Raw genomic sequence first — 25602 nt, 5'->3', positions numbered from 1 at the left:
AGCGATGGGGTTTACTGGCCTGAACTGCAAAAAGTTACATCCGACGTGAAAAACGTTCCTGGTTTTCCTGAGCAAGGAGCGCACTTGAAACCATATTTTTACAAACACTCAATAAAGACACATAACCTTTTTTGTCACTGAGATTAAATCTGACTAAATGTTTCCTGTTTTAGGTCAGTTTAGCATAGAGGGACCCCCAGGATGTGACATTACTCCCCTTTTCAGGTCTTGACCTGTGTTACCTGCAGCGCATTGTTTTTTTTACAACAGGAAAACTTAGATTTCTCTACAGACTTAGACTGAAACCAAGAAGAGACAGATTATTCTCTCCTGCTAGCTGACAGTTAGAATGTGGACTCGTTGCTTTTATGACAAGTTGAAGCTTTAATTACACATTAAACACATTAAAGTGAAATAATTCTCCATAACATTTCTGTGCCTCTCATTTTGATAAGAGTAGATTTAAAACTACATCAGAACAGTTTGTGTATGCAACTAATTTATTGAGCTCTTGCTAATGTAATGTTAACTTCTGGAAGTGAGAGTTTTTGTGGCTGACAAGTTATAGACATGTCAGTGTTGTCAGATTCCCGAGTTGGAAAGAAATCCGTTAAGTTTTAGAGCTCTTCAAGCTTGAATTGGTTGAAGGAAATGTTGCAGAAGGTTCATTCTTCATTCTGGCCAAAGGCCTTTAATCTCTGATCAGTAGAAGCAGGTTGTGTGTTTTCAGACAGTGAGGTAAAAAGGTTGTCATTTTATAAAAGGTATGTAAACATCTGTTTTCAGCTGTTTGTCCCATCATGTTTGAATTGTTTTAGCTTGTCCCCATAACCTGGATCCCCTCATTTTTTCCGGTCTCCCTCTTAGGTGACGCTGATCCCCACCCACGACACAGAGGTGACCCGCGACTGGTACCAGCAGACCCATGAAAGGCAGCAGGAGCTCAACATCATGGTCTTGGCTTCCAGCAGCACAGTCGTCATGCAAGACGAGTCTTTTCCAGCCTGCAAGATCGAGTTTTAAGATCGCCGTCGCCTCTCCTTTCTCCATCCTTCTAACCTCTCTGCTGTAGATTTTTTCTCTTTCTGTACCCCGATGTGTCTCTGCTCTGGCCATTAATATTCATAGCAAAGCAAAGACAGATCTGGAGATCTCTTTTAGTGTTTTTGTTGGTTCTAAGCGTGGTGTGGCTATCATCATTGGTACACAAAGGTACGTTTCAGCTAGTCTTCATCCTTCTTTGGAATAATAATAATTATTAATATCTCTCCTGTGACATAGCCCTGAACCTTTTCACATTTAGTTAATTTACAACCACAAACTTCCATGTGTTTTATAGCGGCTGAAATATTTGCCTGGTTTTCTTTGCAAAATAACCCAAACTCAGTCAGATAGGATTGAGAGTGTCTTAACTTATAGGTCTTGACACAGATTCTCAGTTGGATTTACATCTGAACTTTGACTAGGCCAGTCAAACAGAGCAATGTGCTTTGATCTAAACATTGACTTGTAACTCTGGCTGTATGTTGAAGGTTGTGGTCCTGCTGGAAGGTGCACCTCGCTCCAGTCTCAGGAACTTTGCAGCCTCCAACAGGTTTTCCTCCTCTTCTATTTAACTCCATCCATCTTCCAAATAACTGACAAGCTTCACTGTCCCTGCTAAAGAAAAGCACCCCAGAGCATGATCCTGCCACCACCATTTTAGCTGATTTTTAGAGTAACCGGTTGCACTGGATTTAATTTAGGTTCATCAGAGTACAGGAGGCTGAATAAAAATGCACTTCACATATCCAAGTTTTATTTGTAAAGAATTTTAAAATCCATCTAACAATTTTACTTTACAAATATACACTACTTTGTCATAATCTATCACATAAACTCCAAATAAAATACATTCAGGTTTGTGGTTTCAACATGACAAAGTGTGGGAAATTTCAAGGGATATGAATACTTTTGATAGGCATTGTATCAGTTTGGGTCATGAAAGAGGATGTTTCTTTCTGCTCCTCTCAGCAGAAGCACAATCCTGAAAAAATGAAAGCAGCAGTTCTCAAATGTTTAAGCTTCAAATCGACAAAACAGCTGCGTCACAGTTAGGACCCAACTTTTTCTGGCTGAAGAATACAAACATTGATGATTGATTATTGGTCAATAAAAACACCACAAATATCAATCCACCAATTTCCATGCCTCAATGTCAGATCCAGAGGTCTTTAAATCCAGAAATAACAAAAGACTCCAGTCATTAAGCTCATCATAAAAAATCTGGACAAAGTTTTCCTCATTTCTTTTGCTCTTTTCTCTGGTAAAACAGTGACAGTGTTTAGTTTTCGACATATGGAGATAGAAGCATAGAAAAGTAGATCCCAGCGCTCCCTTTAGAGTATATTTGTTGTAGCAATGGGGACATAATAATCAAAACCCTGTATTGTAGTGAGTTCTAATATTTCTACTGTTCTCTCAAACAAGTAAGACCTTCCTGGTGGCTGTTTTCTCACAGTGAAGCTCTCTATAACCATTCCTGTGGTCTATGATGTAGTTTTCCAGTTAACAGATCATCCCAGAGATCATGCAGAGAGCTCATCAGAAGAACATCATTCAGTTGCAGAAGGAAGAATGTACTCTGCTACAACAAGACTATGGTTGTGAGCTTTGATTGTGTTAAAGAAGACCATGGCTGTTTTGGTTGATGAGAGATCGTCGCCCCACATGTGCCTTTCTGTCCTGCTGTCCTAGAAAGGAAAAATGAGTCGAATGCAGGGCAGCAGAGACTCAATAGGATGTACTCCTTCGCTGCCTGTTGGGGTCAGAGATGTATGAAGCGAGAGTTAAACGGCACTTTTAAAGCACCAACTCAGTGTTTCAGCTGCCACTTAAAGAAGCACAAAGCTCACCAGTGAACAAAGTTTAAATCTGTTTTTCATTTTTCAGATTTAGCAACATACTTTTGACCTGAAAACATGCACTAATCCTCTTGATTTACTTAACAAACTTTTAGACTTCATTACATTTGAATCCTAAACAAACACCAACATCCTAACAAATCTGAGGACCAACAAATCTATAGTTTTAACTCCCACTAAAACTCTTTCATTTAATCTCAGCTCATCTACTGCATGCAAAGAAAGGCGAGGGCCTTTAAAAACGCAGCCTGCATGGGGCAGAACCCGGTCGGCCTGAATGTGAAGATGCAAATCATACCTTTACGTTCTCAGCAGAGGACTTTGATCTTCTGGTTGCCTTGGTTACAATGCATCACATGACACACACCATGCAACTGGCCATCTGTGAGCCTACAGTGTGATCGGTATTAAGATTTATGCTTTCTGCTCAGATAAAAAGGGTAAAAGTTCACTGTACCTCACTGTGCTGCCCGCTCAGTCTGCAGTCCTGGTTAACATTGTAAAACAACTCACTCAAAGCCCAAACTGCCAGACATGAGATGCTCTCTTCACTCATGTAAACACATTTGATCTGTTATTCAGTTATCTGCAGCCCCACGCACCTGACTGCTTCATTTAAAACCATGCATCTGAAATAAATAAACCTTTGTTACACAACCCATCCAAGCCCAGCTTGTTCGTGCATGCGTACCTTTTGAGTTCGTCTGTATTAACATGAAACTGACTCATTATGGAAAAGCTACTTTAGACGATGTTGTTTTGAGAAGCAGGAACTGTTCAGTTTGGAAGAGGCACATGTAACATGGCTTTATTGTGCAGTAAAGAAAGCCCATTGAGGATTTTTTCCTCCTCCCTGCTTCATAGTTTTTCCTTCATCTCTTAATTTAAGTGCAATATTCTCTTTATCTCTATTTAAATGCTTATAAAAAGTTAAATTGAATTCAGATTTGATGTTGGAAGGCAAAAAAGTGTGTTGAAGACCAATAAAAGTCATTTATGAAAGAAAGAATGTCTCTGTCTTCTTGTCTTTCTGTGTTATTGCAGCTTGTAAATAATTTTCTGTCACTACTTAGGATCACACCTTCAAAATGTGAGATTAATGGTTTAATGAAAGTTTGGCTAGTTTTTAATTAAGCCAACGTTAACCTCTCATTACAACACGTAAAGGGCTTATCAAAAGCTAATACATTACCTATCATTATTATGTTTTCCATGTTTCTGATGGATTACTGAAGTTTGTTTTATAAATCAGTCAAGGTTTAGAGTGGAAAACAGAGCTAGCCTTTCTAGGCCATTGCCAGGTTTCAAGTAAGCAAACTATGCTAACAACACTTTTTCTTGTAAAGAAGAACAGTTAGCTTATTATTTTATGCTAATTATACAGATCTCTGACAGATTATAGAAGAAATATTTTTATTTTTACAAACTAATTCACTTTTAGAGCAAACAGCTTGCCTTTCTCAAACATAGCCAGGGCTAAGCTAAGCTAACAATTCTAAATATGATTCAAACCTCAATCACAAACAATAAAGGCTGGTGAAATACATCTAATTATTATACACTTATAATAAAAGCTTTTAGGTAAGAAAGCATAGAACAGCCTTTATAAATTCAGAGGAAATCCTTCACATTCCATCTGTTTTTGAAAAGCAAGTTGTGTCCTGGTGCTTGCAGTATAAAGCTCCCCGTATTTTAATTCAATGAGTAAAACGCCCCCAGAGAGGTAAAAATGTTGCAGAGTCTTAATTCAGAAGGATTCAAATCTGCTAAACATTTTTAAATCATTTCTGACATACAGAAGTTCAACCTGACTAGTTAATGGTAGATTTCACCATGCTTTGCTGGATCTAATATTTGTCCTCTATTAACACATCTGTAGACAGTCTGCTAAGCTTTTAAAATCTTTGATCTAAAGTAAATTCACCACCAGTGTCAGGTTGGAGTTACACAAATGGTACTGGGGTTGGAAACGGGTGTGAAAGGTTTGGAATAAGTTAACTAGGGAAGTGGGTTGTGAGAAGGACTTCACAGTTTGTTTAGCTATAAGTACATTAATATTGAAAAAGACCATAAAATAACAGCCTGGTTTCAACTGGAGACGAGTCCAAAGGTTTATTTGAGTGAGTTAACACACTATCATATTGGTTTCATGTTTTCTCTGTACACACAGTCAGGTAAGGTCACAGACTCACAGTTTGCATTTCTTTTCTACAGTTCATCAACTATACCATGACAGCAGACAGCGTTGCATCCACTTGAAAAGCTTCTGAAGCACGCGCTCCCTCGTGTCCACTTGTGCTACCTAGCAGCTCACCACAATAAAATGCATATTGAATGTAAAATGCCCTCCTTTTTGTTCAGTGATAAAATTAGGTTTGAATGTGTTTTTAGAAAAAATATACTCACCCAAATCCAGGAAACAGCATAAGACAGCTACAAATAAACTACAGTTAAATAAATCTATTGTGCAAGTTTTAAATATACAGTGGACACATCTCTGACCTTAAGATTGAATATTAACGGCAAGGAAGATTCAGCTCCTAATGTGGATGCTTGTATTTTATTGAAACTCTGAACCTGACAGCTGCTGAACCACCATCCAGAACAGAACAATTCAGCCCTCTCAGTGAGAAACAAGTACAGCTGCTCCAAAACCAGAAAAATCACCATGAATGTGACAGACGATGCAACAGCTGGCGCTAAAACGGCTTAAACGTCATCACTGTGGCTCTAAAAGAAAAGACAGAGCAGAAATATGCTCATACAAGGTAAAGCTGCATCTGTACAGTACAAAAACATCACACTATAAAAACTAATTAAAGTATGATATTATCATATTGTCCCAGTTCTCTGCAGCTTTAACTCATAGTTTTAGTTTCCCAAGATTCTTCCAGGAAGTTTCAGACTCTGCTCTCCTCAGGTTTGGTTTTCAGAAGTGCTGAAAAGCAAAGTTTCCATGAAAGCCTATAAGTGAGTGTAACAGAATGTCACAGACAGACCAGTTGGACCAGTCAGTTGAGGTTCTGTGGTGTAACTGGGGTGTAACCCAACCCTGGGTTTCAGCATTGCTGCAGTCATCGGCTGGAGGAGAGAAAAGGACACGATGCTACAATCTTTGTTGACTTCGACTTGAAGGAGCTGGTTTACGGCTCTGCTGGCTGAACATGTTCTGGGTCCCGGGGCGTTTCAGGTTGGGGGACGTGTTCTGGACTGTCTGTCCACAGCTCCATGGACTCCTGTGTGTCAAAGAACTCGTCCGGCCCCTCAGGGGACTGAGGCGTTTGCGAGCTGGATCCAGCCTCGCTGCTGCTCTCCCTGAGCTCCAGTAGCACCGGCAACGACCCGGGGAGGCAGTAACTCTCCATCCGACACAGACTGAGCTCTGCTAAAGCCACGCAGGGAGGTCTCTGTGCTGGATCTGAGGTCAGCCCACTGGAGGAATCTAAGGAAACCTCCTGTCTGTCCAGCGGGGGATCAGGATTGTCAGGCTGCCTTTCAGTACCACTACTGGGTTCAGTTTCTTCCTCTGGGGAGTTGTTTGGAGTCAGAGGGACTTGAGTGGGGTTTAAACCAGTGGGACATGTTGGGTCGACGGCAGATGGTGGTTGGCTGGAAATGTTCTGAGAGGAGTGGGTCTCCTCGCTGCTCTGAGGGGTTAGAGAGACCTTATCGCTGAAGCTGAACCTTGGTGAGGTGTCAGCTGTGGTGGGAGAGGACGGTCCAGCACTGGAAACTGTGCTGGATGGACCACTGCTGTCTGTGGGGACAGAAAATTAAGAGAACTGGTTTAAACACCACTGGTTTTGGTCTTAGAAACTGTTGATTTGTGTTGAAAGTGTTCCCTCTGATTACCAGCCCCATTTTAGATATGATTAATCTATCTTTAGTAAATGGATCAGAACCACAAGCTTTTAAGTTAGCTGTAATTAAACCTTTACTTAAGAAACCTTCGCTTGATCGAGATGATTTAATAAATTACAGACCTATATCCAATCTTCCATTCTTATCTAAAATTATTGAGAAAATAGTTGCTAATCAAATGTGTGAACATTTATACAGCAATGACCTGTTTGAAGAGTTTCAGTCAGGTTTCAGAGCTCATCATAGCACTGAAACAGCTCTGCTGAAAGTCACTAATGATATTATTATGGCCTCAGATAATGGACTTGTGTCTGTTCTGGTTCTGTTAGATCTCAGTGCTGCATTTGATCCAGTCGACCATAATATTCTCTTAGAAAGGCTGGAATATGCTGTAGGGATCAGGGGAACAACGCTAGGCTGGTTTAAATCTTATCTGTCTGACAGATTCCAGTTTGTTCATGTAAATGATAAATCATCTTTAAACTCCAGGGTTAATTGTGGAGTACCACAGGGTTCAGTACTTGGGCCAATTCTCTTTACTATATATATGCTTCCAATAGGTCAAATTATCAGGCAGCATAGGATAAATGTTCACTGTTACGCTGATGATACTCAGCTTTACTTATCCATAAATCCTGATGAACCCAACCAGTTAGATAGACTACAAGCATGTCTTGAAGACATAAAAACTTGGATGACTTTAAATTTTCTGCTTCTAAATTCAGACAAGACAGAAGTTGTCGTCTTTGGACCGAAGTCTTTAAAAAAGAAACTGCTTAGTCAATTACTTAACCTGGATGGCATTAAATTGACCTCTGATAATAAAGTAAAAAACCTTGGTGTTAACTTTGACTAGGACATGTCATTTAAATCCCATATTAAACAGGTTTCTAGGATTTCCTTCTTTCATCTCCAGAACATTGCCAAAATTAGAAATATCCTATCCAGGAGTGACGCTGAAAAACTAGTCCATGCATTTGTTACTTCAAGGCTGGACTATTGTAATTCTTTACTATCAGGATGTCCACAAAATGGTTACCTGGAGCTTAGTTACCTGGAGCTTAGTTACCTGGAGCTTAGTTACCAGGAGCTTAGTTACCTGGAGCTTAGTTACCTGGAGCTTAGTTACCAGGAGCTTAGTTACCTGGAGCTTAGTTACCTGGAGCTTAGTTACCTGGAGCTTAGTTACCTGGAGCTTAGTTACCAGGAGCTTAGTTACCTGGAGCTTAGTTACCTGGAGCTTAGTTACCAGGAGCTTAGTTACCTGGAGCTTAGTTACCAGGAGCTTAGTTACCTGGAGCTTAGTTACCTGGAGCTTAGTTACCAGGAGCTTAGTTACCTGGAGCTTAGTTACCTGGAGCTTAGTTACCAGGAGCTTAGTTACCTGGAGCTTAGTTACCTGGAGCTTAGTTACCTGGAGCTTAGTTACCTGGAGCTTAGTTACCAGGAGCTTAGTTACCTGGAGCTTAGTTACCAGGAGCTTAGTTACCTGGAGCTTAGTTACCAGGAGCTTAGTTACCTGGAGCTTAGTTACCTGGAGCTTAGTTACCAGGAGCTTAGTTACCAGGAGCTTAGTTACCTAGAGCTTAGTTACCAGGAGCTTAGTTACCTGGAGCTTAGTTACCAGGAGCTTAGTTACCAGGAGCTTAGTTACCTGGAGCTTAGTTACCAGGAGCTTAGTTACCTGGAGCTTAGTTACCAGGAGCTTAGTTACCTGGAGCTTAGTTACCTGGAGTTTAGTTACCAGGAGCTTAGTTACAAGGAGCTTAGTTACCTGGAGCTTGGAGCTTAGTTACCTGGAGCTTAGTTACCTGGAGCTTAGTTACCAGGAGCTTAGTTACCTGGAGCTTAGTTACCTGGAGCTTAGTTACCAGGAGCTTAGTTACCTGGAGCTTAGTTACCTGGAGCTTAGTTACCTGGAGCTTAGTTACCAGGAGCTTAGTTACCTGGAGCTTAGTTACCTGGAGCTTAGTTACCTGGAGCTTAGTTACCAGGAGCTTAGTTACCTGGAGCTTAGTTACCTGGAGCTTAGTTACCAGGAGCTTAGTTACCAGGAGCTTAGTTACCAGGAGCTTAGTTACCAGGAGCTTAGTTACCTGGAGCTTAGTTACCTGGAGCTTAGTTACCTGGAGCTTGGAGCTTAGTTACCAGGAGCTTAGTTACCTAGAGCTTGGAGCTTAGTTACCTGGAGCTTAGTTACCTGGAGCTTAGTTACCAGGAGCTTAGTTACCTGGAGCTTAGTTACCTGGAGCTTAGTTACCTGGAGCTTAGTTACCTGGAGCTTAGTTACCAGGAGCTTAGTTACCAGGAGCTTAGTTACCTGGAGCTTAGTTACCAGGAGCTTAGTTACCAGGAGCTTAGTTACCAGGAGCTTAGTTACCTGGAGCTTAGTTACCTGGAGCTTAGTTACCTGGAGCTTAGTTACCAGGAGCTTAGTTACCTGGAGCTTAGTTACCTGGAGCTTAGTTACCAGGAGCTTAGTTACCTGGAGCTTAGTTACCTGGAGCTTAGTTACCTGGAGCTTAGTTACCAGGAGCTTAGTTACCAGGAGCTTAGTTACCAGGAGCTTAGTTACCAGGAGCTTAGTTACCTGGAGCTTAGTTACCTGGAGCTTAGTTACCTGGAGCTTAGTTACCTGGAGCTTAGTTACCTGGAGCTTAGTTACCTGGAGCTTAGTTACCAGGAGCTTAGTTACCAGGAGCTTAGTTACCTGGAGCTTGGAGCTTAGTTACCTGGAGCTTAGTTACAAGGAGCTTAGTTACCTGGAGCTTGGAGCTTAGTTACCTGGAGCTTAGTTACCTGGAGCTTAGTTACCAGGAGCTTAGTTACCTGGAGCTTAGTTACCTGGAGCTTAGTTACCTGGAGCTTAGTTACCAGGAGCTTGGAGCTTAGTTACCAGGAGCTTAGTTACCTAGAGCTTGGAGCTTAGTTACCTGGAGCTTAGTTACCTGGAGCTTAGTTACCAGGAGCTTAGTTACCAGGAGCTTAGTTACCTGGAGCTTAGTTACCTGGAGCTTAGTTACCTGGAGCTTAGTTACCTGGAGCTTAGTTACCTGGAGCTTAGTTACCAGGAGCTTAGTTACCAGGAGCTTAGTTACCTGGAGCTTAGTTACCAGGAGCTTAGTTACCTGGAGCTTAGTTACCAGGAGCTTAGTTACCTGGAGCTTAGTTACCTAGAGCTTGGAGCTTAGTTACCTAGAGCTTGGAGCTTAGTTACCAGGAGCTTAGTTACCAGGAGCTTAGTTACCAGGAGCTTAGTTACCAGGAGCTTAGTTACCTGGAGCTTAGTTACCAGGAGCTTAGTTACCTGGAGCTTAGTTACCTAGAGCTTGGAGCTTAGTTACCTAGAGCTTGGAGCTTAGTTACCTGGAGCTTAGTTACCTGGAGCTTAGTTACCTGGAGCTTAGTTACCTGGAGCTTAGTTACCAGGAGCTTAGTTACCTGGAGCTTAGTTACCTGGAGCTTAGTTACCTGGAGCTTAGTTACCAGGAGCTTAGTTACCTGGAGCTTAGTTACCTGGAGCTTAGTTACCTGGAGCTTAGTTACCTGGAGCTTAGTTACCAGGAGCTTAGTTACCAGGAGCTTAGTTACCAGGAGCTTAGTTACCTGGAGCTTAGTTACCTGGAGCTTAGTTACCTGGAGCTTAGTTACCTGGAGCTTGGAGCTTAGTTACCAGGAGCTTAGTTACCTAGAGCTTGGAGCTTAGTTACCTGGAGCTTAGTTACCTGGAGCTTAGTTACCAGGAGCTTAGTTACCAGGAGCTTAGTTACCTGGAGCTTAGTTACCTGGAGCTTAGTTACCTGGAGCTTAGTTACCAGGAGCTTAGTTACCTGGAGCTTAGTTACCAGGAGCTTAGTTACCAGGAGCTTAGTTACCAGGAGCTTAGTTACCTGGAGCTTAGTTACCTGGAGCTTAGTTACCTGGAGCTTAGTTACCAGGAGCTTAGTTACCTGGAGCTTAGTTACCTGGAGCTTAGTTACCAGGAGCTTAGTTACCTGGAGCTTAGTTACCTGGAGCTTAGTTACCAGGAGCTTAGTTACCAGGAGCTTAGTTACCAGGAGCTTAGTTACCTGGAGCTTAGTTACCTGGAGCTTAGTTACCTGGAGCTTAGTTACCTGGAGCTTAGTTACCTGGAGCTTAGTTACCAGGAGCTTAGTTACCAGGAGCTTAGTTACCTGGAGCTTGGAGCTTAGTTACCTGGAGCTTAGTTACAAGGAGCTTAGTTACCTGGAGCTTGGAGCTTAGTTACCTGGAGCTTAGTTACCTGGAGCTTAGTTACCAGGAGCTTAGTTACCTGGAGCTTAGTTACCTGGAGCTTAGTTACCTGGAGCTTAGTTACCTGGAGCTTGGAGCTTAGTTACCAGGAGCTTAGTTACCTAGAGCTTGGAGCTTAGTTACCTGGAGCTTAGTTACCTGGAGCTTAGTTACCAGGAGCTTAGTTACCAGGAGCTTAGTTACCTGGAGCTTAGTTACCTGGAGCTTAGTTACCTGGAGCTTAGTTACCTGGAGCTTAGTTACCTGGAGCTTAGTTACCAGGAGCTTAGTTACCAGGAGCTTAGTTACCTGGAGCTTAGTTACCAGGAGCTTAGTTACCTGGAGCTTAGTTACCAGGAGCTTAGTTACCTGGAGCTTAGTTACCAGGAGCTTAGTTACCAGGAGCTTAGTTACCAGGAGCTTAGTTACCTGGAGCTTAGTTACCAGGAGCTTAGTTACCAGGAGCTTAGTTACCGGGAGCTTAGTTACCAGGAGCTTAGTTACCTAGAGCTTGGAGCTTAGTTACCTGGAGCTTAGTTACCTGGAGCTTAGTTACCAGGAGCTTAGTTACCAGGAGCTTAGTTACCAGGAGCTTAGTTACCTGGAGCTTAGTTACCTGGAGCTTAGTTACCTGGAGCTTAGTTACCAGGAGCTTAGTTACCAGGAGCTTAGTTACCGGGAGCTTAGTTACCTGGAGCTTAGTTACCTGGAGCTTAGTTACCTGGAGCTTAGTTACCAGGAGCTTAGTTACCAGGAGCTTAGTTACCTGGAGCTTAGTTACCTGGAGCTTAGTTACCAGGAGCTTAGTTACCAGGAGCTTAGTTACCAGGAGCTTAGTTACCAGGAGCTTAGTTACCAGGAGCTTAGTTACCAGGAGCTTGGAGCTTAGTTACCAGGAGCTTAGTTACCTAGAGCTTGGAGCTTAGTTACCTGGAGCTTAGTTACCTGGAGCTTAGTTACCAGGAGCTTAGTTACCAGGAGCTTAGTTACCAGGAGCTTAGTTACCTGGAGCTTAGTTACCTGGAGCTTAGTTACCTGGAGCTTAGTTACCAGGAGCTTAGTTACCTGGAGCTTAGTTACCTGGAGCTTAGTTACCTGGAGCTTAGTTACCAGGAGCTTAGTTACCAGGAGCTTAGTTACCAGGAGCTTAGTTACCAGGAGCTTAGTTACCTGGAGCTTAGTTACCTAGAGCTTGGAGCTTAGTTACCTAGAGCTTGGAGCTTAGTTACCAGGAGCTTAGTTACCAGGAGCTTAGTTACCAGGAGCTTAGTTACCTGGAGCTTAGTTACCTAGAGCTTGGAGCTTAGTTACCTAGAGCTTGGAGCTTAGTTACCAGGAGCTTAGTTACCAGGAGCTTAGTTACCAGGAGCTTAGTTACCTGGAGCTTAGTTACCAGGAGCTTAGTTACCAGGAGCTTAGTTACCAGGAGCTTAGTTACCAGGAGCTTAGTTACCAGGAGCTTAGTTACCTGGAGCTTAGTTACCTAGAGCTTGGAGCTTAGTTACCTAGAGCTTGGAGCTTAGTTACCAGGAGCTTAGTTACCAGGAGCTTAGTTACCAGGAGCTTAGTTACCTGGAGCTTAGTTACCTAGAGCTTGGAGCTTAGTTACCTAGAGCTTGGAGCTTAGTTACCAGGAGCTTAGTTACCAGGAGCTTAGTTACCAGGAGCTTAGTTACCTGGAGCTTAGTTACCAGGAGCTTAGTTACCTGGAGCTTAGTTACCAGGAGCTTAGTTACCAGGAGCTTAGTTACCAGGAGCTTAGTTACCAGGAGCTTAGTTACCAGGAGCTTAGTTACCTGGAGCTTAGTTACCTAGAGCTTGGAGCTTAGTTACCTAGAGCTTGGAGCTTAGTTACCAGGAGCTTAGTTACCAGGAGCTTAGTTACCAGGAGCTTAGTTACCTGGAGCTTAGTTACCTAGAGCTTGGAGCTTAGTTACCTAGAGCTTGGAGCTTAGTTACCTAGAGCTTGGAGCTTAGTTACCAGGAGCTTAGTTACCAGGAGCTTAGTTACCAGGAGCTTAGTTACCTGGAGCTTAGTTACCTAGAGCTTGGAGCTTAGTTACCTAGAGCTTGGAGCTTAGTTACCAGGAGCTTAGTTACCTGGAGCTTAGTTACCAGGAGCTTAGTTACCTGGAGCTTAGTTACCAGGAGCTTAGTTACCTGGAGCTTAGTTACCAGGAGCTTAGTTACCAGGAGCTTAGTTACCAGGAGCTTAGTTACCAGGAGCTTAGTTACCAGGAGCTTAGTTACCTGGAGCTTAGTTACCTAGAGCTTGGAGCTTAGTTACCTAGAGCTTGGAGCTTAGTTACCAGGAGCTTAGTTACCAGGAGCTTAGTTACCAGGAGCTTAGTTACCTGGAGCTTAGTTACCTAGAGCTTGGAGCTTAGTTACCTAGAGCTTGGAGCTTAGTTACCTGGAGCTTAGTTACCAGGAGCTTAGTTACCAGGAGCTTAGTTACCTGGAGCTTAGTTACCAGGAGCTTAGTTACCAGGAGCTTAGTTACCTGGAGCTTAGTTACCAGGAGCTTAGTTACCAGGAGCTTAGTTACCTGGAGCTTAGTTACCAGGAGCTTAGTTACCAGGAGCTTAGTTACCTGGAGCTTAGTTACCTGGAGCTTAGTTACCAGGAGCTCAGCTAAACGGCTTGTTATAATGGATCATTTTATGCGATATATAAACATTTAGGCAGCTGAGGAAAGTTAACCCACAGAGGTTTGATATGAAGAAGGACGCTGCGATACTCACACCAGGGAGGTCTGTCAGAACGAGATCTGAGCGACATGGAGGAAGCGAGGACCCTCTGAGGGATGTAAGAGTCCACCGACGGCTGATTGTGTGCACCCAACATGGCTGAAAGAGCTGCAGGGAGACACAGAGAGGAAATTTAACTTTAAGAGGTAACTGTCTGAAAACAATTTTGAGGTTTTCATCACCTCTGGAGGTACTGGTGTGTGGATCCCCGGCGCTCTCGCATACGCTGGTCAGGAACTCGTTGACCTGTTTGAGTGACAGCGAGTTGTGAAGCGTTTCCAGAGGATAGATGGAGGGCACCATGGAGCAGCCTTCAAAGCCTGTGGCAGAGGAGACACATGATGCCCGCAGGCACATCAGCTTAAATCCTCACATCAGAGAAAAAGGTGACACCCATCACCAAATGGTCCAACAGTCCCCACCCAAAACCCCTCAACACGATGCTCTGAAAGTCTGCTGCTGTTTCAGGATGCACTCTAACCCTCTATGATCTCCATCCATCCTGTTCTGTTTGTGTCCACACAGGCAAGTTGCAAAACCCATGCTACACGCCCAGAGAACGGGACACCACCACTAAGATGTCTATCTATTTGCAAAAGCAAGCAGATCCCCCCAAATGAAAGAAATAAAAATACAAACATCTACCTATTCTATCATTCCCTTCAAGCTGATCCTGCAGCTGGAAAAGCAGCACCGGGCAGTCAAAGCTCCTCCGGCAACACGTTCTCCAAGCCGGTTAGTTCACAACCAAGCTGCCTTTCACCAGAGCCGTTCATCAAACCACAGCCTGAGCAACCTAAGAAGATGTTGTTTTGACTGCGCACATGTTCGCCACAAAGACAGCAAACAAGCAGGAGTCACATGCTGGTTAGGGTCAGGAAAGAAGAGCAACTGGCATTCAGAGCAGCTGTGGTCGTGTTGAATAAAAGCACCGAGCTGTAGATCAACGTTTCTGTCTGAATCTGGAATGAACGTCGGTATGGAAGAGTTGGCAGGAACTGTGCTGCAGCAATGTGTGCTGTGGTTCTGGCATGTAAACTACCAGATATTACCAGCCACTGCAATATGTGCTACTGCGCTCACATCACAGGGAGATGATGTTTACACTCCATCTTGTCTTTATGCTACATATAAATTGTGCTTATTCAACATTGTGAAGAAGATAAACTCAGTATATAAAAGCTTGAGTGTCGGTGTCTAACGCTCAAAATAAAACTCAAATTAGAAAGCAAGAGTCCAGATTTAGATTAAACTGAATCTGATCCACTATTCTCAGAAGGTTGATTATATTTCTGTATCAGCACACCTGAAGCTTGTTTCAACCTGAATGGTGGTCATTTTGTCATATTAGTTCCCATGTTGGCTTCCTTATTCCTACTGTCTGCTGGACATCTCTACCACTGTGTGGTTTCTTTGTGGCCTAAACCGTCATCAAGCTAAACCAACAATATATGGAACAATGAGGAGGAACATCAGAGAAACGCCTGGGGTTGTAGATGAGACAAAACTGCTTTTAGTGAAGACAAACATCTGATTCTGCTTCATCCCTTGAGTTTAGGAGGATTCTTATAAGAGGATGGAAAAGTATTCATTCCCCTTGAACCTTTTTATGTTTTGTCACGTTGCAACAAAGGATTATACACAGAAAGCCTCCATTTACGGTTTAGCTGACCTCTGAAGGTAGCTGGGTCCATTAGATTTTATTTATGGGTATTGGAATAATATGGGTTAAATATGAAAGGACATCAAACTTCTAAATATGATTTTCCTCACTTTTCTGTATGTGACGACCGTATAAAACCCTACAAAAAAACCCTCAAATTTGTGGCTGTAAAGTCATAAAATGATCTAGGGGTATGAATACTTTTGCACGGCCCATATGTTTGGATGATTCTTGTCAGAGTTGCATAGCTTACCAAAAACAAAGTTACTCTGAAGAAAATGCAGCTGAGAGCCAAGAAAACCTTTAAAAGTCTTTAGGAACGCCTGAAAAAGTATTAATCAAGAACTTCTGTTAGTTTGACGAGAAATTGGAGGAAAGGAGGATAGAGTCAGCCTTTATATATTATGTATTTAAAGATGAAATTGGAAGGTTTTAGAGACATTTTGGGGTAAATTTGCAGATTACAATGAGATGGTTACCGTTTACTACATGAAAGCACTCTGTGCAGTGATGGTTTGGTTTCTACATTATGGGCCACAGCAGAAACATGGTCAGTGTAAAATATGACAAACTACAAAATAAATCTAACTGAATTTAACTGAAAGAAGTGTTTGTTTTATCTGAATCTGCAAAAATAACAGGAATGAATGTTATCACAGCTAATTCACCTAAACAAAGTACCACACTGGATCTTCACTATGTTTATACTAGTTTTAATGGTCATGTTTGGGTCACACTTAAAATTATATGGCAAACACATTTTTAACACTCAGATGGAAAATAAATCTAAAATCGAATTTAAAATTGTAAAGTCAGAATTTTCTTTGAGATCATTATAGCAAAATCTGCAATTTTGCTGGAAAGAGGAAAAGGAAGAGGAAGAAGGAAACGATTCAAGAGTTTTAACCAAAGGGTGGAAAAACTTGTCACAATGCGGCAGAGTTGAGGGACAGATGTCTTTAACTTGGTGAAAAGTCCCAAACAGCTCACACCACTACAGCTGGCAGTCTGCAGAACCACAAAAACAGGCAGGCATGCAGAAACATCAGGAGGCGAAGCATGAGAGTCAACCACAGAGCAAGCACAGTCCCAACTAAACCGCGAGCAGTGGTTAACCAGAGCATGAGGCTGGGGTATGGAGGGCGGGGCCAGGGGCTGACCGTGGAGGCACTCTAGGGGGTCCTGGCCGGAGATGAGCCAGTTTCGGAAGAGGCGGAGGTGGTAGGAGCACTGGTGGAGGTGGTGGGCCAGGGTGTGGTCCAGAGAGAGCTGGTGGCGGCCTGAGCTGAGGTCGGCGGATAAAAACCTCAACAACTGGGCCACATGGTGTTCCTCCAAGGGCTCTGAGGAAGAAGAGGGAGAGCGAGTGGACAGAGCAGTGGACCAGTGGGGGTGGGGAGGAGTACAGAAGACAAGATACAATAGGTAGTTTGACACAGATGAAAAGGGAAATAAGAGCTTTGAAAGCAGGTGTAGACAGACAGGAGGAAGGAGACGTGTGTGTGTGTGTGAGGGGTGTGCTCTCATTAAAGGCAGCAGCTATCAACAGCCAAAAGTCAGAAAAAGCAGCAAATCATTCAGGAGTTTCCAGCATATAAGTAAAGCTGAAGGCAAAGCACAGAAAATGAAACCAAAACGTCGCTCCTCTGCAGTGTCTGAACAAAAAGCCACAACTGACAATAAGAGCGACCCAAAGAACCACCAAGGAGGAAGAGACACAGCACCAACAGGAATCAGTGAAGCCCAAACTTCCCAGGGTTGTTAAACGTGCAGATCAATCTAAACGTTAACAGACTGCCTGACGCCACCAGGTTAATCACATACAGCCACCGAAGACGTCAACACCAGCACAGACCAGAAAACCCAGTCATGGGTGTACCTGTGGAAGTGCACAAATGAGATGACGACGATGCAATGGTGGACGAGTCGTCTTGTGTCCCTGCGATGAATGATAAGTCAGTAACAACAGGACAACAACCTGGACATTTTTCAGGGTTATCTGCAACACAGGCCACTAATCAACACAGCTGTGACCTACAAACCAGACCGCTTTAAGTTTTTACATAGGAACTATTTTAGATAAGGTGCAAAATGTCCAACCCACCCCCACCATCATCCAGAACCAGGGAACAACCACATAAAACATGGACAAATAAAAATAGTTAGACCTTTCTGCTCTAAAATCAGGATTTTTACAACCTTCCAAGCGTAACATGTACAAACACAACGCAGAAAAGCATGAAGAGAACAGCAAACTGAGCACAGTTCAACAGAAGACAGGATGAACTTTAACCCCTCTCCTGTCTGGTTACCAAACAGACTGAACCCAACTCGTATCCAAACAGGACCAGAGGTTTAACACATCTGATGAACTGAAGCTGAGGTCAGAACAGCAGAGGAGAAGGGTCAGATCCTGACCTGTTGGTTTAAATCATCTGAAGTCATGGCAACAAGTGTGTGTTTGATGTACGTGTATTCATGCACACACACACACACACACACACACATTATTCAAGGATGAATCATCAGGTGATGGGAGCAGATCTGGTGAATGCAGGATGTTGAACAGGGTTCCCACCTGTCGTTCATGAGTCTAAGAGGTTTGATTTAAAATCATGAAAAGAGAGAAGAAATGATGATTTCAATGTTCAGAGGAGAGTTAAAACTGATTTGCATAAAAACACAGACCACTGAATTTCCCAGCCCAGGTGAGTCCTCCTGATTCCAGAGTAACACTCATCCTTGATGATCAGGTTTAGGTCAGGGGTCTCTAACGCCTGCATTCCTGTTTCAACACACCTGAATTAAACGAACCCGATGAGAAACGGAGGAAGTCATTCAGCTATTTGATTCAGGTGTGGCTGAGCAGGGATGCATCGAAATGTTGCAGGACTGGGCTTGAAGACCCCTGGTTTAGATCTGCAGGTAAACAAAGTGTTGCCTTACAGTCGTTTACAGATACAGACACTGAACTCTGACCTCAGCTACAAAACACCACACAGTTTTTTTTTGTTGGTTTTGGAAGAATTGCGACTACAATCGTGTTAAAAAGCAGCACGTGTTCTTGGATGGCTTCTGTTTCTATACACACCACTTCATTGAGGTAACTGCATTCATTGTGAATCAAGACACGAAGAAAATGTAAGAAAATATGTTTTCAAGTGAGGAAAAAGAATCAATAAGGCTGTTAAAAATGCAGCGACTGGGATTTTCCTTTAAAAAAGCAAACATCTACTGTATAAACCAAAAGTTTCCTGTGAATCACTGAACTGATTTTTATCTGTTTAACCGTCGCTCCTGAAAACTGCTTCACTGACATGTTGCATGGAGTCGTCCAACTTCTGGGACCCGGGAACAGGCATCATGATATCTTTAGGTATTAGTACAGATTCAAAGTGATCCACGATGTCTGATACATGATACATCGGTCCAACACCATCAGAAACATTCCCATATCATGATGCCTGTGCCACCATGCTTCACAGTGTACTGTAGCTTGATGACCTTACAGCGCGGGTCATGACCTCTGGATCCAAAAAGAACAATTTTGCTTTCATCAGAGGATAAAATGTTGCACCAGTTGGTAATTCGTCAACATGCTCCTTGACCAACACATGATGTTTTTTGTTAACAATGGGACTTCTCTTTTCCAATGGTTATAATCAGTCTGACAGAGAGAGGTATCCCAATCCTTGTGGTTTTTAGTTTAACAATGACCATCAGTGGGACCCTTTATGAGGTTCCTTGAGACGACATTGTTGTAAATAAGCGCCGTTTAACTAAATAATCTGAACTGAAACTATCTCTGTAGTTATGATGCTATAGGCTTAGGCTCCTGGAGGACATAACGACCACTTTCACTCTTTTTGCTACATTCTCATACTACTCTCCAATTTTGCATTATTTGCTGTTTTCAGCTTTTAACTTTGTTCTTTCTTTTCTCTTCCTAGAAGCTACACCTGGCCTGACTCTGTGTCTACCTGTGACACCTTTCTGGAGAGGGGCATCGTCCGAGCTTCTGCTGGCAAAAACTTAATGCTCATCCTCTACAGATGATCCACATGGCCCTGTCTTTCAGTGTTTAACCCTTTCTCTCTCCTAGACATGGCTACTGACTGAGCTTCTACTGTAACTAACTATGTGCTCTCTTTCAGACTCTAACCTTGAAAACTGGATCAGAGTTTATCTGTTCTTTCTTTCTAGGTGAAACGACTAAAGGAGCTACATCCATTAACATTTACTTTTCCTTCCCATAGAAAGTACTCCTGGATCAGTGCTTCTTTAGTCTCTTTGTGTCTCTGCTCTGTTCTCTCAAACCTCCAGTCGGTCGTGGCAGATGGCCGCTCACACTGAGCCTGGTTCTGGTTCTGCTGGAGGTTTCTTCCTGTTAAAAGGGAGTTTTTCCTCTCCACTGTCGCTACATGCATGCTCAGTATGAGGGATTGCTGCAAAGTCAACACCAGTGACTGTCCACTGTCTCTACATGCTCATCCAGGAGGAGTGAATGCTGCAAGTCACTGACTGGATGCAATCTGCTGGGTTTCCTTAGATAGAAAAACTTTTTATCCAATTTGAATAAATAACTGAATCTGACTGAACTGTTCAATGATTAGGATTAATTAGAATGTATGAACCTGACTGTTGTGAAGAACCTTGAGACGACATGTGTTGTGAATTGGCGCTATAGAAATAAACTGAAATTAATTTTGTTGTTTGGGGGGGCTCAGTCCACTGGAATTGTAGATCGTGGGTGGTGGATGGTTCTTCCAGCAGGACAATGACCTGAAGCACACAGCGAGGGCAGCTAAGGAGTGACTGCACAAGCAGTATCTCAAGGTCCTGGAGTGGCCTAGCCAGTCTCCAGACCTGAACCCAATCTACAATCTTTGGAGGGAGCTGAAAGTCCTTATTGCCCAGTGACAGCCACGAAACCTGAAGGATCTGGAGAAGATGTGTATGGACGACTGGTCCAAAATCCCTGCTGCAGTGAGTGCAAACTTTGTCACAAACTACAGGAAACGTCTGATTTCTGGAATTGCAAACCAAGGTTTCTGTACCAAATATATGTAACAGAAACCGTCAGGACAAAGTGAGACAGGTGTGGAGAAACTCATGAAGATGGCTTCCTCAATGATTGTTGAGGAAGTGATGGTGGCAAGCACGAAAAGGGCCAATAAATGTGTGTGTCCACAAGGATACACTAGAACCTTCTAGCGGTTTTAAAAACCGACTATTGGAAAGCAGTTTCTCTTTTTATTCAGCAAAAAGTCAAAGTAACAAAGGTACAAAAAGTGGTGTTTTGAAAACCAGCGTGTGAGTTTTTCTTAATTAGTTTTTGTATAATAATAACGGCCTTCTGTGAACTAGGGTTCTGTGGAGAGGTTCTGAGCGGTCAATATCTTGGTTGCAGAAGATAACCTTCTAACAGTCTTTAGTTTGAAGTCGGGATAATATTTGTGACAAAAGAGATAAAACATGGCAAAGTTTGGGGGGATGAACGTGTACCTAGAACCCGTTCACAACAAACATCTCCTCCAAGCGGAGAACAGGTCCAGTTTAGTTCAATATTCATAAAAATCTCAATCCATTATATTTGAATACTGTCCCTGTTCTACATGAGTGTCCTCATAAAACAAACATTATTTTAATCATTCTTGGTTAAATATGTTTATATCAAAATAAAAGAGTCTGTGAGTTAGCTTATAGAACAGGGTTGCATCGGTACGCTGCTCCACCATTAGGATCACCATTACTGATGTTAGGATCGACATGGCAGGTAAATAAACTAAGACGTAAACACAGAAGGAACAAACTATATATCGATTCATCTATACCCTGACTGAAGTCCCCGTTAACCACTTGTGTGATAATAACAGACCATTAACTGGGTTTTGCTTTGAAGAAACATCCCTGATTTCCTTAAATGAAGGTCCATCATTTCCATGCAGGTGAGAGTGCTGAATCTCTGCAGACTAGTTGAAGAAAAAACACATGAACTGACCCAGGCGACGCCACAGGAAGGGACCCAACAACAAACAGGTAGGAAAATACGTTCCCAGTTTCAGTGAAAGGAGCAACAAGATAAGCTCTAAACAGACGGTTAGTAAAAGGTTACCAGATATTTTCATGTTTTGATGGGTAATGATTGTTCCCAGTTATTCATAACGCTTAAGATGAAGGATTAGTGGGAACCCTGGTTAGGAGGAGAATGTCAGTGTTAGAAAAATAACGAGTCCAAAGTGAATGAATAAAACAAAAACAAGAAAAATTAAGTTAAAAAAATTTAAAATTAACGGAAGCCTGAAAACGCTGGAGGGGCCATGTGGAATGAAAGCAAACTAGAAAAACTCAAAGTAGAAAACAAAGAGTTTGAAGGCATGCGACACAAAGGGAGGTGCAGTGGAAAAATACTTGAAAGAAGCAGACGTACCATTAGTCGGATGCTTTGCAAACGACACAGAAAATCGTTTTACTGCCGGCATAGACAACAACTCTGAGGAAATAAAAAAATAATAAAAAAATTCACTAGAGTTACCAAGAACCAAAACAGCTTGTATCAAGTATCGTGTTGCATAATTCCCTGGGCTTGCCTGAAGTGCAAAGGGGTTAAAAATAAAGAAAGAAATAAATGAACCCGGTTTCAAACAAAGGTTTCCGGTAAAATATGTGAGATGTTTGAAGATGTTTACTTATGGCTGTGGGCTCACACATCTATGAAACATCTTCAGATGAAGAAGTGAGATGAAACCATTAAAACTCAGGGAATGAATTACTTCAACCCAGTAATCAGGTCGCCTTCCTCTGCTTTCCTTTTCTACGGCTGAAGTCGACGCACGCAGATATTCTGACTATGTTCCTAAAGAGATAATTAAAAAGCCAACTGGTTATCCTGTTCATTAATAAGAAGCTGCTGCATGGAAAGCTGATGAATGGATCCACCGCTAGCTCTTAGGGACATGCACTAACACATCGCAGAATGGAGATATGGGCTGGATCCAAACTAGGATGATCCTTTCATTCCTGAAATCAAGGTGCAACAAGATGGATGACAAAGACCAACAGTGAGCTAATGTGAGACAATCAGGAGGATGGAGGCTGAGCGAGAGACAGCACGTTCCCACACTGACACCTAGTGGACAACATCTTCACCAGCTTACTGGTTTAAAGACACCAGTTTACTAATGTGGATTTATTTGGACCTGCTCACATTAAGTATTATTGAAAACACGTTTGATGAATGCAGCACAAATGCTGCCCTGGGGTCCGTATACTTTCTTAAAGCCTGTAATTTGAGCAAGATGGTGTGAAGTGTTGGGCTGGGCGGTATGTCAGCTGTAAATCTCAACATGAGATCCAGACAGAAACTACTTAAGGCCAAAGAAAGACTTGAGAAAACCTCCTGTAAAATAACAGATCAAGAACATTTTGCAGGACAACAAGAAAGTAGGGCTGCTTGGGACATAATCACATCAACAGGACAACTCAATTTCTTTTGCTACACATTAATTTATGTCCTTAAACGCTTAAATGTTTCAGACCATCAAACAAGTTATGTCAAAGAAAACCCAGGTAAAGAAAAACAGCGTTTATAGGAGGAAAAAAGCTAGGCAAAGCAACCAGGCCCTTTGTATGATATACACTGCTCAAAAAAATGAAGGGAACACTTAAACAACACAACATAAAGGGGTTGGACAATGAAACTGAAACACCTGGTTTTAGACCACAATAATTTATTAGTATGGTGTAGGGCCTCCTTTTGCAGCCAATACAGCGTCAATTCATCTTGGGAATGACATATACAAGTCCTGCACAGAGGTCAGAGGGATTTTAAGCCATTCTTCTTGCAGGATAGTGGCCAGGTCACTAAGTGATACTGGTGGAGGAAAACATTTCCTGACTCGCTCCTCCAAAACACCCCAAAGTGGCTCAATAATATTTAGATCTGGTGACTGTGCAGGCCATGGGAGATGTTCAACTTCACTTTCATGTTCATCAAACCAATCTTTCACCAGTCTTGCTGTGTGTATTGGTGCATTGTCATCCTGATACACGGCACCGCCTTCAGGATACAATGTTTGAACCATTGGATGCACATGGTCCTCAAGAATGGTTCGGTAGTCCTTGGCAGTGACGCGCCCATCTAGCACAAGTATTGGGCCAAGGGAATGCCATGATATGGTAGCCCAAACCATCACTGATCCAACCCCATGCTTCACTCTGGGCATGCAACAGTCTGGGTGGTACGCTTCTTTGGGGCTTCTCCACACCGTAACTCTCCCGGATGTGGGGAAAACAGTAAAGGTGGACTCATCAGAGAACAATACATGTTTCACATTGTCCACAGCCTAAGATTTGCGCTCCTTGCACCATTGAAACCGACGTTTGGCATTGGCATGAGTGACCAAAGGTTTGGCTATAGCAGCTCGGCCGTGTATATTGACCCTGTGGAGCTCCTGACGGACAGTTCTGGTGGAAACAGGAGAGTTGAGGTGCACATTTAATTCTGCCGTGATTTGGGCAGCCGTGGTTTTATGTTTTTTGGATACAATCCGGGTTAGCACCCGAACATCCCTTTCAGACAGCTTCCTCTTGCGTCCACAGTTAATCCTGTTGGATGTGGTTCGTCCTTCTTGGTGGTATGTTGACATTACCCTGGATACCGTGGCTCTTGATACATCACAAAGACTTGCTGTCTTGGTCACAGATGCGCTAGCAAGACGTGCACCAACAATTTGTCCTCTTTTGAACTCTGGTATGTCACCCATAATGTTGTGTGCATTTCAATATTTTGAACAAAACTGTGCTCTTACCCTGCTAATTGAACCTTCACACTCTGCTCTTACTGGTGCAATGTGCAATCAATGAAGACTGGCTACCAGGCTGGTCCAATTTAGCCATGAAACCTCCTACACTAAAATGACAGGTGTTTCAGTTTCATTGTCTAACCCCTGTAACTCCAAGTAAATCAAACTTCTGTGAAATCAAACTGTCCACTTAGGAAGCAACACTGATTGACAATCAATTTCACAGATGTTGTTCAAATGAAATAGACAACAGGAGGAAATCTTTGGTGATTATCAAGACACTCAATAAAGGAGTGGTTCTGCAGGTGGGGACCACAGACCACTTCTCAGTACCGATGATTTCTGGCTGATGTTTTGGTCACTTTTGAATGTTGGTGGTGCTTTCACACTCGTGGTAGCATGAGACGGACTCTACAACCCACACAAGTGGCTCAGGTAGTGCAGCTCATCCAGGATGGCACATCAATGTGAGCTGTGGCAAGAAGGTTTGCTGTGTCTGTCAGCGTAGTGTCCAGAGCCTGGAGGTGCTACCAGGAGACAGGCCAGTACACCAGGAGACGTGGAGGAGGCCGTAGGAGGGCAACAACCCAGCAGCAGGACCACTACCTCCACCTTTGTGCAAGGAGGAACAGGAGGAGCACTGCCAGAGCCCTGCAGAATGACCTCCAGCAGGCTACAAATGTGCATGTGTCTGCACCAACGGTTAGAAACCGACTCCATGAGGATGGTATGAGGGGCCGACGTCCACAAATGAGGGTTGTGCTCACAGTCCAACACCGTGCAGGACGCTTGGCATTTGCCAGAGAACACCAGGATTGGCAAATTCACCACTGGCGCCCTGTGGTCTTCACAGATGAAAGCAGGTTCACACTGAGCACATGTGACAGACGTGACAGAGTCTGGAGACACCGTGGAGAGAGATCTGCTGCCTGCAACATCCTTCAGCATGACTGGTTTGGTAGTGGGTCAGTAATGGTGTGGGGTGGCATTTCTTTCCATGTGCTCACCAGAGGTAGCCTGACTGCCGTTAGGTACCGAGATGAGATCCTCAGACCCCTTGTGAGACCATATGCTGGTGCGGTTGGTCCTGGGTTCCTCCTAATGCAGGACAATGCTAGACCTCATGTGGCTGGAGTGTGTCAGCAGTTCCTGCAAGATGAAGACATTGAAGCTATGGACTGGCCCGCCTGTTCCCCAGACCTGAATCCGATTGAGCACATCTGGGACATCATGTCTCGCTCCATCCACCAACGTCACGTTGCACCACAGACTGTCCAGGAGTTGGTGGATGCTTTAGTCCAGGTCTGGGAGGAGATCCCTCAGGAGACCATCTGCCGTCTCATCAGGAGCATCTCCAGGTGTTGTAG

The 25602-nt window shown here is 43.2% G+C and overlaps 2 protein-coding genes and 1 long non-coding RNA gene across 16 annotated transcripts in view; 2 read left to right on the top strand and 1 right to left on the bottom strand.

The window, feature by feature from the left end:
• map1aa (microtubule-associated protein 1Aa) overlaps window positions 1-3909 on the top strand; it is a 72560-nt gene extending 68651 nt beyond the window's left edge. For both annotated transcript variants that reach the window (XM_047363125.1, XM_047363126.1), the window contains one exon: window positions 868-3909. In XM_047363125.1, coding sequence (XP_047219081.1) covers window positions 868-1023 — 156 coding nt within the window. In that variant the 3' untranslated portion in view covers window positions 1024-3909. The remainder of the gene's footprint in view (window positions 1-867) is intronic.
• Window positions 3910-4985: 1076 nt separating this feature from the next.
• The window catches only part of ppip5k1a (diphosphoinositol pentakisphosphate kinase 1a), a 60870-nt gene continuing 40253 nt past the window's right edge, over window positions 4986-25602 (bottom strand). For 2 of the 13 annotated variants that reach the window (XM_047363127.1, XM_047363130.1), the window contains 6 exons: window positions 21862-21924; window positions 17311-17370; window positions 16592-16774; window positions 13951-14088; window positions 13763-13876; window positions 4986-6660 (listed from right to left, as the gene is read on the bottom strand). In XM_047363127.1, the coding sequence (XP_047219083.1) occupies window positions 6047-6660; window positions 13763-13876; window positions 13951-14088; window positions 16592-16774; window positions 17311-17370; window positions 21862-21924 (1172 nt within the window). In that variant the 3' untranslated portion in view covers window positions 4986-6046. The remainder of the gene's footprint in view (window positions 6661-13762; window positions 13877-13950; window positions 14089-16591; window positions 16775-17310; window positions 17371-21861; window positions 21925-25602) is intronic. The other 11 variants (XM_047363129.1, XM_047363133.1, XM_047363135.1 and 8 more) reach the window with 8 other exon arrangements.
• LOC124866991 lies at window positions 14030-16029 on the top strand. Its single transcript, XR_007037964.1, has 2 exons — window positions 14030-14154; window positions 14294-16029. It is a non-coding gene; the product is annotated as an uncharacterized LOC124866991 (long non-coding RNA).

The sequence above is a fragment of the Girardinichthys multiradiatus genome, chromosome 4 (assembly GCF_021462225.1).
Source record: "Girardinichthys multiradiatus isolate DD_20200921_A chromosome 4, DD_fGirMul_XY1, whole genome shotgun sequence".
NCBI classification, from domain to species: domain Eukaryota; kingdom Metazoa; phylum Chordata; class Actinopteri; order Cyprinodontiformes; family Goodeidae; genus Girardinichthys; species Girardinichthys multiradiatus.
The sequence above is the reverse complement of the archived record's forward strand: the minus strand, read 5'-3'. Positions and strand labels throughout refer to the sequence as shown.